This window comes from Trachypithecus francoisi, unplaced genomic scaffold (assembly GCF_009764315.1).
Source record: "Trachypithecus francoisi isolate TF-2019V2 unplaced genomic scaffold, Tfra_2.0 Lachesis_group13, whole genome shotgun sequence".
Taxonomy (NCBI): domain Eukaryota; kingdom Metazoa; phylum Chordata; class Mammalia; order Primates; family Cercopithecidae; genus Trachypithecus; species Trachypithecus francoisi.
This window is the reverse complement of record NW_022681458.1, coordinates 23,211,235-23,224,295: the sequence shown is the minus strand read 5'-3', so window position 1 is coordinate 23,224,295 and position 13,061 is coordinate 23,211,235. Positions and strand designations below refer to the sequence as shown.

At 53.9% G+C, this 13,061-nt stretch overlaps 1 protein-coding gene across 15 annotated transcripts in view; it reads right to left on the bottom strand.

Moving 5' to 3' along the window:
* TNS1 (tensin 1) overlaps window positions 1–13,061 on the bottom strand; it is a 205,819-nt gene that overhangs the window by 96,793 nt on the left and 95,965 nt on the right. For 12 of the 15 annotated variants that reach the window (XR_004441577.1, XM_033230318.1, XM_033230308.1 and 9 more), the window contains 4 exons: window positions 11,548–11,589; window positions 10,662–10,712; window positions 4,788–4,837; window positions 2,134–2,299 (listed from right to left, as the gene is read on the bottom strand). Coding sequence is in view for 14 of the 15 variants with exons in the window: in XM_033230318.1 (XP_033086209.1) it covers window positions 2,134–2,299; window positions 4,788–4,837; window positions 10,662–10,712; window positions 11,548–11,589 (309 nt within the window). In the remaining variant the exon portion in view is untranslated. Of the gene's footprint in view, window positions 1–2,133; window positions 2,300–4,787; window positions 4,838–6,030; window positions 6,343–9,621; window positions 9,835–10,661; window positions 10,713–11,547; window positions 11,590–13,061 lie in introns of those variants that run through there. The other 3 variants (XM_033230321.1, XM_033230319.1, XM_033230322.1) reach the window with 3 other exon arrangements.

Sequence of the window (13,061 nt, the reverse complement as noted above, 5' to 3'; positions counted from 1 at the left end):
CTTGACATACCTCTCCCAGCACATGCCTTTCAATGCCTGACCACTGGGGTCCCATTCCTGACCACTAGAATCCCACGGAATTCCCCAGTCTCTGGAATTCCTGCCTCTACCTCCGAGGGGGGCATGCAGAACTTCCCACCTCCACCCCACTGCCTGGGAAACTCAAAGGCCACTGTGTCGTCTCCTGGGGAGAAAAGGGGACAGCCCAGTCTGGAATAGGCAGGATAGAGAGAGGGGTGGTAGGGCACCAAGTCCCATAGAACCCTGGACTCCTAAAATCAGAAATAGGTGGATTTTCATCCACTCTTGCACTCTGTAAAGGAATACACTTTATTATGTTACAACAGCCATCACTCAATGAATGTCTGCCACCTGCCAGCCTGTGTTAAGGACTTTACATCTAACAGCTGGCTTAATTCTCTCACCAACCATAAGAGGTAGATCTTAGACCCACTATACAGATGCAGAAGCTAGGGCTTAGTGAGGCTAAACAGCCAAGATCATGTAGTTAGTAAAAGGAGAGCCAGAATTTGAACCCAGATCTTTCTGATGTTTAAAGCCAGGCTCTTAACAATGCCCCAGTGCAGCTAATAGATGGGTCTCTATAGTGGTTGAATAGTATCCTCAAAATGTCATGTCCGCCCAGAACTTCAGAATGCAACCTTATTTGGAAACAGTGCCTTTGCCAATGTAAGTAGTTAAGGATCTCAATATGAGATCAACCTGGATCTAGGGTGGACCCTAAGTCCAATAATTGATGTCCTTATAGGAAGAGAAGACACACGGAGACACTGAAGAAGGCCACATGGAGATGGAGGCAGAGACTGGGGTGATGCGCTACAAACCAAGGAATCCCACCAAAAGCTAGGAAAAGGCAAGAAGGGATTCTGCCCATAGGATTCAGAGGGAGTATGGCCCCCTCAACACCTTCATTTTAGATTTCTAGCCTTCAGAACTGTGAGAGAATAAATTTCTGTTATTTTGAGCCACCAAATTTGAGGTAGAGTCATCACTTGGTGTCTATGGGGTATTTGGATCTAGGACCCCTCCACCCCGCCGTGGACAGTGGATATCAAAATCCATGGATGCTCAGGTCGCTTACATAAAATATGTACTATTTGCATACAACTTGCATATCAAAAAATGTACTATTTGCATATAACTTATGCATATACTTCCGTAGACTTTAAATCATCTCTAGGTTACTTGTAATACCTAATACATATAAACGCTCTGCAAATAGTTGTTCTGCTGTATTGTTTTTTATTGTATTGTTTTTTATTGTTATTTACTGTTGGGTTTTTTCTGAGTATTTTCAACTTATGGTGGATTGAATCCACAGAGGTGAAACTCGTGGATAGAAAGGGCCGCCTCATTTGTTACAGCAGCCCTGGGAAACTAATGTGGCCTCCTACATCCCACCTCAGACACCCTGGGGGCAGCCACCTGAGGTTGTACAGATCAGATCTGTGGGTCCAGTCCACAGGCACCTCCCTCTAAAATGGACCTGCGCCCTCCCCTGGGGCCAAGGACAGATCGGCCTTTCTACGTTAGTGGAGACCACGGCCAGTACTTCTCTCCCATGTGCTAAGGTGACTCCTCTGGGCCAGGCCAAGCCAGGTGCCAGCAACCCAGGGTCCCTTAAGACACATGTTGCCAAGACTCTGCCCTCAGACTTCTCAGAGGCACCGACCCTGTGCCAGCTCTGCCACTTCCTGACCCTGCAACCTTAGGCAAATAACCCCACCTCTCTGTGCTCTAGCAAGTGCCTGCTTGCTAGGGCTGCTGCAAAGGTTAAGTGCATGGAAAGCAGTTGGAACAGGGCCTGGCTAGCAGCAAGCGCTCGATAACCTGAACTCTTATTGTTACTCTCTTCTCCTGGCCAACACACACATGCACACACAGAGTTCCAGATGCCACATTCCAGCTGCAGCACACTGCTTAGAGTAGAGCTGGGCTGGAGAGTGATTGAAGACTCAGGCAAGAGAGCTGCCTGAGGAGAAGGGCAGATAAACAAAGAGAAGAGGGTGGGCTGGCACAGGGGCTGGTGGCAGGGATATCAGCCATGAAGAGGTGGCTAGCAGATGGAAGCATAGAAGGCACAGGACGATGGGCACGAGGCCCCATCCTCACCAGGTAGTTGCCTCCATGCTTGGACTTGAGCATCTGGGCCACCTCACGGAGGTTGCTCCGGAAGTTCTCCTCATTGGCTGTGCTGGGGAAGGAGACAGCGATGATCCTCTCTGTGACGTACACCAGGTCCAGCTCACAGCTGTCCTCCATGGTCCGGCTCATGTTTCTAGGGAGACGGCAGGCAGCAGAGGGTCCAGATCAGAATCCAGCCCACAGGGAAGGCCCCAGATAGCTGCACCCCATACACATCCTGTGTGACCCCCAATTGCAGTCCAGGGTTCTTGGCTGCTCTTCAACCCAAGGCCAAGGCCAGAGGTTTCCTCTGGCAAGGCCAGTGTGGCCAGTTTGGGAGTGCCGGTGACAACAAGCTGGGTAGGGCTGGCAAGAACCTCAGGCCATTTCAGAACCAAACTGATAACACCATTTCTTGGTTCCCATCAGTCCACTGCCTTCAACCTGTGACTCCAGAGCTTAGAGCCAGGGCCAGACTGGCCCAGGAACCCGGAGCTCTGGCTCCCGACACTGTGACTGCCTGACCAGGCAGAAGTCTCCCGAAAGGCCCCAGACTGCTCTGGAAGAGGAAGGAGAGCCTGCGCTGAACGCTCTCCAGCCCTGGAACAGAGCCTTCCACTGCCCGCCCCTCACTCTCTCAAGTGGTGGAGTGGGCGGGAGACCTCTCAGGAGAGAGGGCAGCTCGGGTGACATGTTCACCTGGGTTCCAGGTGAGCCAGACCACAGCACACATTCCAGCCCTCCCGGAGGCAGGCCGGCTCCTGTCCTTTGTTCCTTGGCCTTCTCCCCACCTCTGGCAGCTCCCATCACCTGCCAGAGCTGCTTCTTGGCAGCGGCCTCCCTGATTTCTAAGGGCCCAGGAAACAAGAGGGCATGGAGCCCTTGCTGCTGCAGTGGTGGGTAGCTGCCAGCACCATGCATTTCCCGGAGAGGTGGGAAGGTCCCTGGGCTGGCCGTCCTCTCCACTGGGCACTGGGGTGAGGAAGGGAGGGGCTCACATCTTTACATCTCTCCCAACTTTTCTTCCAGAGGAAGGGTCCAGGATGCCCACTGGGGAAGCCCACCTCTTGCTTCTAGAAGCACCTCCCCCATCCCTCCAGCTTTTTACCCCATCATCAACCTCCTAGTGCCTCGCTTCCCCCTCTGTCAAATGCAGGCAGCACTCACATTTCGTTCTGCTAACCTTTCACCACAGCGGGATAAAGTGGAGAGGAGAGGACAGCGAAAGGAACACCGCCGGGATATTTAAAAGTTACGAGGGCTTTCTGGCACTAAACAGAACAAGCCCCCGGATGCTGAGAAGCTGTGAAGAATCCAGACCTCCACCAGGGTTCAATCCCAGCCCAGGTGGGGCGTGGAGGTGGGGCAGCCAAGAATGAGGCATGGCAGGACCTCTCTGGTGGGATGACAGGGGCCTGAGTGGGATTGGGGACCAGCACCCAGAGGTAAGGAGCCCGGTTTGAGCTTGACTCTGAGTCCCGGCCACTTCTTGTCCCCATGGAAAGCTTCTCATTGCAGCTGTGGGGGTGAGGTTTATATCTCAAGCCAACTGCCTACTCAAGGACAGTTCTTGTAGGTGGTGACCAGTTTGGGACAAGAAGACACATGCGCACATACCTGCAAGCAAGTGGCTGTGAGGGTGGGGAGCCTTAGCTAACTTGCAGCATCCCTCCTCCCCACCCTCCAAAAGCCCTCTCTGTCCTGGCTCCAAGAAAGAAACTAGAATGTCAGAAAAACTCGCAAGCCCAAGCTCCTGCGATTTCAGCCTCTCCCTCAGCACAGGAGGGGGAGCAAGAGGTGCTGGTGAGGGCCGTGAGTCAGAGGTGCCCCATAGGGACGCTGACCCGCCCCTGTCTACAGGCTGGATCCCGGGAAGGATGCAAAGGCAGAACAGTGCCACCAGCCGGACAGCCTCAGCATCACACTCCGCATCCATCTGTCCAGGTCTGAGGGAAGGAGGGGATCTTCTAAGAAGCCACCTCCAGTCTGTGGACAGCCGGCAGCGGGGCCAGAAACTGCCAGGGGCTTCAACTCTACCCCAAGGCTGGCATCCCCGATCATCTCAGGAGCCTCGGTGGGTGAAGGTGAGGCAGAGGGGGAGGGGAGCAAAACAAACTCTCTGGATCACCAAGACACAAAGTCCCTCGTGCATCCCCTTCCCCCGGCCCCTGCCAGCCTAGCCAGATAGGGAATTTTCCTTTTATAAACTACTCTGCCCAGTCAGAACCCCCTGTTTGCAGAGAGGAAGAGATCCAGCACAGGCCTCGATGCCCACCAGTCCTAAATGCAAATCCAAGTGCTGCTTCTTGGTAGCTGTGTGACCTTTACAAGTCACCTCAACTCTCTGAAACGCAGCTCTACCAAAGGGAATAAAATACGTACCTTGCGGGGTTGTTGCAAGGACTACATGAGCTCATGCAGGTAAATAAAGACTCAGCTCAAGGGCTGCTAAGAGCTCAAAACACAACTGTTGCCAAGGGCATGTGCACCCATCCTCTCCTGTGCCTTTCACATTTGCCCACACTCCCCACCGTGGCTTTATGGCTGCAGTCTGGGGCACCCAGAGTCAAGACTTAACAGGAACACCCACAGTGACTCCACTGCTTGCACTCCCGCCCCCTGCCCCCATGGGCCAGGCATACCTGATGGGCTGGAGGTGGGGCTGGACACTCGGGGTGACCCTGGCGGAGCCCTGAGAAGGAGAGAAGAGAAGCGGCATTATGCAGGGGTGGGCAGGATCACAGCAGGAGCACACCAGAGAGCTGTCCACAGGAGCAAACACGATCTTCTTCTCCTTTCCCTGCCAACATTCCGACCCTGCCACCTAACCCCTGCAAAAACACAGCCCGCCCGAAGCCAAAGCCATCAACACTGATTCCACGTGAGTGTGCCTGCCTGTGTGCAAGCCCCAGAGGGACGAAAGCAAGAAATCCCGAATGCTGAGGAGTGCACACCACCGGGCTGGTGCCACCCACACTGAGGGTACACTCAACAGTTACGGACTCAATGGAAACACATTTCACTTGGATTCGCTCACCCACACAAGAGAAACCCCAGGAGGAGAATACGACTGCCACCACGAAAGAAGCAGGAGCGACGAGAGTAATGGCGCCCCTCTGTCCTGCCACCGTCACCCCACACTTCTCTGCTTGAAAGCAGTGACGTCAAGTCATTCACTTGAGTTTAGGTGGAACATGCAGGAACCAAGACCAGGCCTAAGGCAGTGAGCCATGCTCCTGAGGGCCCACTCCCCACTGTCTGTGGCAGACAGTAGCCATCTCACCCACTCCCCTTTCCACAGCTGTCGAGTGGTACGAACTTAAGCAGATGGGCCCAATCCATCCCAGGGCAGCAGGATGGCATGGTGGGTGTGAAAGCACAGGGTCAGAGGCCCACAGACCATGGAGTTTGGATTCCAGGATCCTGCTGGGCAGCCCTGCCAGTTGTCATGTAACCCCTCTGAGCCTCTTGTAATGTTACATGTAAAATGGGACAACCTTCAGGCTGGCGGTGAGAATCCAAAGGAGTTATGCATATAAGGCACTTCGCATCACGCCTGGCATTCGCCAGATGACCGCTGTTGTTTCTGTCGTTACTTTTGTATCAAGAAAAATGAAAAGGGTAGTTACAACCAAACATTCACCTCTATAGAAAATCAACACCCTGCATCGCCTCTACCCATCCTTCCAGCCACCTCATAGGATGCAGAATCGGGATGCCCCGCTTCTAGATTCTCAGACCTCCTGAGCCCATTGACACCTTCCAAACACCCATGTGCCTCTCGGAAAATGGCCTTTTCCTCCCACCAACTTGCAGCCTCTTCTTCGAGGAGACAGGACCACAATCTGCCAAGAAAGGAAGAAACTGAGGCACAGAATAACTTACCCTCAAGTCCCTAGGAAGTTGATGGCCAGGCAGGATTCACACTCCAACCTGGGGCTTGACCACGGGGTCTCCAAGAAGAGGAGACCCTGCACCCCTCTCCTGGCTCTGCAGTGCCTACGAGGCAGGATAGGTGGGCTCCGAGGCCCAGCTCCCAGCTGAGCCCCAAGTTAGAGCAGCTCTGCTAAGAGGGGGACCCTCCATCCAGCCTTCGGGAAGAAGGCTCTGCCCAGAGTCCGCTCTGTCCCAGCTGCCTCGGACCAATGAGCAGCCCCGCAGCAGGGAAGGAGGGAAGAGCCGAGTGGAGCTATCGGGGGGGAAGTTACTAAGTCTCACAGCTCTTCTGGCCCTGAGGACTCCAGTTTGCATGAGTCAAGCTTGGGGGTGGGGGGATTAGAGAAGGGTGGAGCTGGGAGTCAAGGAGTGATTGTGTTTGGTTTTCAAGACCCAAACCAGGCTGTTCCAAAGCTACCCGCTCAGAGAAACACAGAAACCCAACACTTCATCCATCTCCATTCCACTGGTCCCTAATGAGGAGTCCCTGAATCTCCCCAGGCCCTAGGCCCTGCTCCAGGCCCCAGGGCCACCCTGCTATAAATAGCCCCTCGGGTTTCATCTGTTGCTGATCCATAGCCACTTTTGGAGGAAGCCACCACAGCTGCTTTGAACAACTGGAAGCCACAACGGTAGCCAAGACGTGAGGTGTGGCCGGGAGCATGGGACTAGACCCAGGGAGCTGGAGAAAGACAATGGGCCATATTGAGATGGGCTTGGCAGGGGGAACTGGGGAACTAAGGGGAGCTGGGAGCCTGCAAAGGTGCAGGGGTAAGCAGGATGAGCAGGGCAGCAGACCTGGCTCCCGTTTCCCCACCGCCCTCTTCCAAACGTTACAACACTCCACATTCCTCAGCCTCCCCACCCCAAAAAAAAGCCAGCGAAGATAAATAAAAACTTGGCCCAAACAGAGTCTGGCCAGGCCGCCTCCAGAGGTGATAAGGCAAAGTCCAAGCCCGCTCTGCTCCACCGGGCGGGGAGGGGAGGGGGGCAGGGGGAGGAAGCCACCCTGGACAGTGACCCCACTGCGGAGGATGGGGGACGAACAGCTGGGACTGTCATCCCCTGATGAATCACTGGGCTGCCCTCTCACTGACGGGGCTTCCTGTTTTCTGCAAAGTTTGGGGGCACGTGACCCTTGCTGGCAGAGAGAGAGCAGACATGCACGGTGACACGTCTGAGTGTCAGTGCACACAGACAGAACTCAGAGAACAACAAATGGGCTGGGGCAGGGGGGACGGCATGTCAGCAAACACACCCTAGTGCTCCAGAAACACAGGTGACCTCACACGAGGCTAGAGATGGCGCCTTTGGAAGCATGCCTCATCGTGTAGCTTTTTACAAGCATGGTGGGAGTAAGTCAAGGCATCCGGTCATCCCTGAGCCTCCAATCTTCATGCTCATTCTCTCATTCAGCAAACAGCCACCAAGTGCTACCAGCTGTGTGCCCAGCCATGTTCCAGGGGACAAAGGAAGTGAAGTCCCTGACCTCAGAGAGCTTATATTTTACAGACCATGATACTCATCAACAGACCCAGTGTGAGGAGTAGAGGTTCCGTCTCATTTACCCATCTGTAAAATGGACCCCGTACAGTGCTCACATAATCTTCTGCCTACTCTGCATAGAACCCCTAGGGAAAACGACTACAGGACTTTACAAACTATTTTTAAAAGAAAAATAAGTTTTCTGCCTGCCTGTAATCCTATTCTTTTCCTCTCTGGGGATCACAAAGCACTTTACCCACATGGCTTTGAACTTCTTCCTACCTCCTCTCAAGACATAGATCGATTATAGAACTTTTCATCCAACTCTCTAAACACCAAACAGAATTCTCCCCTATCCTCACCTCCAAAACACAGTCCTTCCTTTGCTGAAAGGGCACCATGAAAGGAGACTCCACAGCCTCCCAGATATAGTGTCTTACTTTTCTCACCGTCAGGAAGTTCCTCCTGGTATCTAACCCTCATCCTTCCTGCTGCACATTCAGCCAACTCTTTTTGCCTTGGTCCTCACTGCAGGCAAGAGCTGATCACCACTCAGACACTACTGGGTCGCTCAAGGTCTATGACCCCAAGTTCTGTTATCTGCCACCTTCTTCCCCGTCATGAGGCAAGGAGCAGGAACCCCCAGCCTTGGGTGGGGTTGGTTTGAAGCAATGCCTCTGTGGGAAGAGCCCTGCCTTCCTTTGAGGTCCACAGACCAAACACAACAGCTCAGGACCAAAAGAAAAGCCATTTCCTGAGCCCAGGTCCCCAGAGGGGCACGGTTGGGAGGAGGGTCTGTAAGCGAACACCAGGGGCCTTGTCAGGCAGCCAGAGATTGGTGACTGACCTACGTCAGGGGCTCGGCCCCATTCCTACATCTCCTCTGGGGGCTGTGGCGAACCCCCACATAGCACCCCCTTCAGCCACACCTCTTCCCCTCTCCTTCCTGCGCACTAGCCTGGATTTTTCCAAAACAAAGTGCGACACAGCACACTGTCCACAAACTCCACTACACACCAACTCGGCAGGAGGAAAACAGCCATTCCTGCCTGTGAGTCCTGGGCCATGAGCCAGAGACAGCAACGCAGCTTGACAAACAGCCACATTATCACAGCAGCAGGCCTAGGTCCTCCTCCCCCGGGGTGGACTGCTGGAGAGTCCTGTGGCTGGGCAGCGGATTGGCTCAATGACCCTGGGGCCAATCCAACCTGAGACAGGTGACAGGAGCCTTAAACTTTAGGTTTTCTCTCCTCTTTTGCAGTACACAGGCCGTTCTAGTAACTGCTCACTTGCTTACCTTTCCAAAGCTCATCTTGTCCCTCCTCCCATATCCAGACAAGACAGCACACTTACCCACCTTGACACACAGGCACAGACACATCCATCCCAGATCACCAATACTTTCTTCTTTAAAAAGTCAAAGAGCCTCAGTCACAAATAAACGGCTACCTCTTTCTACCCTAGGGCCAAGGTCATGCACACTCTTGCAATCAAAAGTTCTTCGTGATGTCTAACTTCACTCTCTCTTGCTGTAACTCTAGTTGACGGGCTCCATCTGGCCCAGGCTGGGAATGTGGGGACAGCAGCTCTAGGATTTGGCCCCTGACTGTGCCCAGACCATTGGCTAGAAGGCTTGGTTCACACACCATCACCCTGTCCCCTTGCCAAAGGTTAGGAGTTCGGGGTAACACCAGACCCCAGCAGCAGTCCCAGGAAGGGATGGAGTGGCGTTCACCGAATCATTCAGCAATGCCAAGCCTCTGCTTCCTCATCTATAAAGTGGACTCCTAGGCTCTGCCATACAGGGGTGTCAGGAGGATCTCAAAACAGCCCACACAGCTCCCAGCCCTTAGTCAAAATAACAGTAATAAGAATGGCTCACAGTTACTGAGCACGTATGATGTATTTTGAGTACATTAAGCTTGTACATCCTTGGTAGTAGGTACACACAAAAAATTAGGTTCCCCCTGCACCCCAGCCCCAGAAACATCACAATCAGGGACAAGGGCCCCTCCCCAGTACGAGTACCCCATGCCCAGAGGAACTCACACATACCTTGAGCACAGCCTTCCCCACTAATTTAAGAGGCATGCTCCCTGCTCCACCTGGAGAGGTCCCATGCGGCCCTTGGGATGCTGCCACTTTGTAGGGCTGGACATGCAGGACTGCCCCAGGGCAATGTGGCGGTGGCAGTGGTCTCACCACAGGAGTCAGGCTGCCTATAGGAGCTGCCCCTCCTGCTCCCGCAGCACTCCCTCCAGGGCCCTCCCCACCGTGGGTCAGGCAGCTGTCAGATGATAGGGCCTCGTGCCATCAACATCTACCCCTGTGCCAACCACCAAAACCACTCCCTGTTCCTCTGCAGCCCAGGGCGGGTGAAGATGGAGGGGCCAGCACAGGAGACACTGTCAGAGAGGGGCAGGGAAGAAAGGAGAAAGCCCCACTGTGCTGGGAGTCTGCCCCTGGGTTGTGGAGACAAGCCCAACCCCAAACGAGGCTCAAAGCACGTCCTGGAAGAGCCCCTGAGCCCTTCTGCGGGATCCTTCCATTTCAGGCATCCGCCCCTTCCCCTCTCCCCAAAATGGGAGGCAGGAGGAGCCCAGGGTGACCGGCGGACCCATCTACCAGCCTCCTCCTGAAGCAACAGCATCTAAGCCACACAGTGGTGCTTGCTATTTTCTAAGACTCTTGTCTCCAGGGAAGCAGGCCCTACCACTTCCCCAAGGACTAAGACAGCCCCAAGAGTCAGGGCTCCTTCTCTGCCTCAGCCCTCCGTTTCCCTTGCTGTGGTTTTGCGCATTTCCCCTTGCTCCCCATGGCCAGGCTGCCGTAGCATGCCCTCTCTCCTCCCGCCCGGCCTGAGCACTGAGGCCTGGCACAGTCGCGGATGAATGAGCTCTGGATCCCGCTTAGATGGAGGTGGCAGCCAAGACTAAGGCCCAGCCTGTAAGGAAACGGGCCTGCCCACAATCCCAGCCTCTCCTTCTACAGAGAGGTAAGGGAAGCCCACAGAACAAGGCATTATCCACCTCCCACCCCATTCCCCCTGGCCACCAGGGCCCAGCCCCATCCTTCTTCTCCCCCTCCACACTCACGTTGTCCTCGAGGCTTTTCCGTGTGTTTCCACCCCGGGAGGCTCCTTCTCCCTGCAGACAGAGAAAAGGCAGTCAGAGAGGGGAGGCAAGAAAAATAATCAAAACGCACCCAGGTCTTCCACCTGCTGGGTTTGTCAGGAGTGGCAGATGAGGAGGTTGGCAGAGGGGCCTGGAAATAACTTGGGTGTTTGTTTCACATTTCTTTGCTCTTATCAAGGCCTCCTCAGAGCTAACCAAACCCTCGTTTACAACTCACAACCACTTCTATGGGAGATACTGTTATTCTCATTTTGCAGATAAGAAAACTGAGGCACAGACAGGCTCATGCTTTGGCCACAGTCACATAATTAGAACCTTGGCAGAGTCAAGATTTGAACTGAAGTCCTTCATCTCCAAGCCCATGATTTCCTACTGGTCATCACCAGGAGATCTCTCTCAGCAGTTAACCTCAGTTTCCCCACTGCAGAACCCAACTCCTTTCCTCCCTTCAGTCTTCCACATAGCCTGGAGGAAACTGTCCGTCTCTCAGCTAGGTCAGAAAGACCTGTTTGGAAAGATCTGCCTGGCTTTCTCACATTCTGCATATTTCATAAGGAAGCCCACATTTAACTACCGGCTGCTCCCTCTCGGCTCCCACCCCGCCTCTCCCTCTCTGCCTGCCCAGTTGCCTAGCAGCCCATTTCCGAACACACAGGGATAGTCAGATGCCCTTCTCCCAGCGTCAGCAGCCACCCCACTACTTCCCCGCAAGCTCCCCAAATCTATTCTGGAAGCATTTCCCCAACCACATCTGTCCGCTCTCCCCCAAATCTACTCTCCACTTCTGGCCTTCTCACTCCTGCTCAGGCTGTTCCGGCTCCCCCCACCACCATCTGCCATCACTTACCGTATCCACTACATTCTTTGGTGTGTTCTCAGTGGTGATGGGCTGTAGACAGAAGGAGAAACAGCATGAGCCCTCAGGGCAGACATCCCAGGGATGGGCGCTCTCTCCATGGCTGGTGGCCCTGATGGGCAGAATGCCCCCTGAGACAGGGATGATGAGGCCAACCCAAGACTCAGGCATAATCTGGTTGGCCCCAAGCACAGGGGGAAGAGTTTGGCATGTGGAAAACCATCCTAATAGTGCTAGAGCCATCCAGTTCTACAAACCTTCACCAAAGACCCATGCTCGGTGCTCGGCGTCGGGTCTCTGGTTCATACAGTTGCTGACCCCTCAAATTGGAGGGGTCAATGACCTACAGCATCTCATTTATTCCCAAGAATCCAGGGAGGTGAGTACCATTGCTACCTTTTAGCCCCACTCTACAGATAAGAAACTTAAATGACTGAGCCAACATCATCAACTCTAACAGAGATGGCAGGATTTGAACCCCATCTTGGGGCTCCAAGTGATATCCCAACAGCCTGAAACAGTGCAGCCAGCCAGTCTCATTACTTCAGTGGGCTTTCAGGCCGCCCACCATTGGGCCTCACACACCTCCATTTCCAAGCACAAAGGCTCTGCTCCATCAGCCCCGGCCCTTAAACCCTTCTTGCTTGTTCCCACATCCAGGTCTTTACTCGTGGAATGCCTTCCCCTCTTTTCCTACAAGGAGGGCTCTCTTCCTCCAGTTAGCCCTCCCTGGCCACCGCAGCAAGTGGGATCTCTTTCCCACCTCTGAATTCCAATCACCTCCCTGTCTGGTCCTCAGTGTATGAATAATCTCACCATGGGAATACATGACTTGTTTCCCCAACTACTGTTTTATTTGTGATTCTTATTCCACCTTCATCTAAAATAGATTCAAAGCAACATTTGGACCAATTCATTTGGAAACTCCCTCCTACCAGGGTGGATGTCTGCATAGTGGCCATCAACAAACACCCGCTGGCTGATCCCATTCCTTACCCTGGCACCCTCCTTTCTTCACTCAGAGCAACTGAAGGGCTTCCTACTAAAGATGGTCTGATTTCTCCCCATAGCAAGAAGAGAAGCTTCTTATGCCAGGTTCACCTCCTGACCAGAATCTAGGGCTCCGTTTCCAACTCAGTAAAGTGGTTATGGGACCCTCAAATTGGGCAGAAAGGCCTGAGCACAACTGCAAAGGTTCTGAAGCACAGCTTGGCGAGGACGAGTGTGACCCAGGTTTGAGACCGTGTGTCTCGGCACAAGAGGCACCTGCTACAACCCCATCCCTGAGAGCTGAGGGATGAGCTGCTCATGTCCAAAGGCAGGGGAATGGACAGAATGCCCCTCTAAAAGGTTCTCGCATCAGAGAGGAGGAGTGGGCCCAGATGGGCATGGAGGAACAGACTGGGCTGAGCGGAGGTAACCGTGCTCTCTCTGGAAATGGCCCAGACTCATCTACCCCTACTGCCTGGAAGACAGGCGGCTGAAGTCAAAACTCCTTTCCAGGG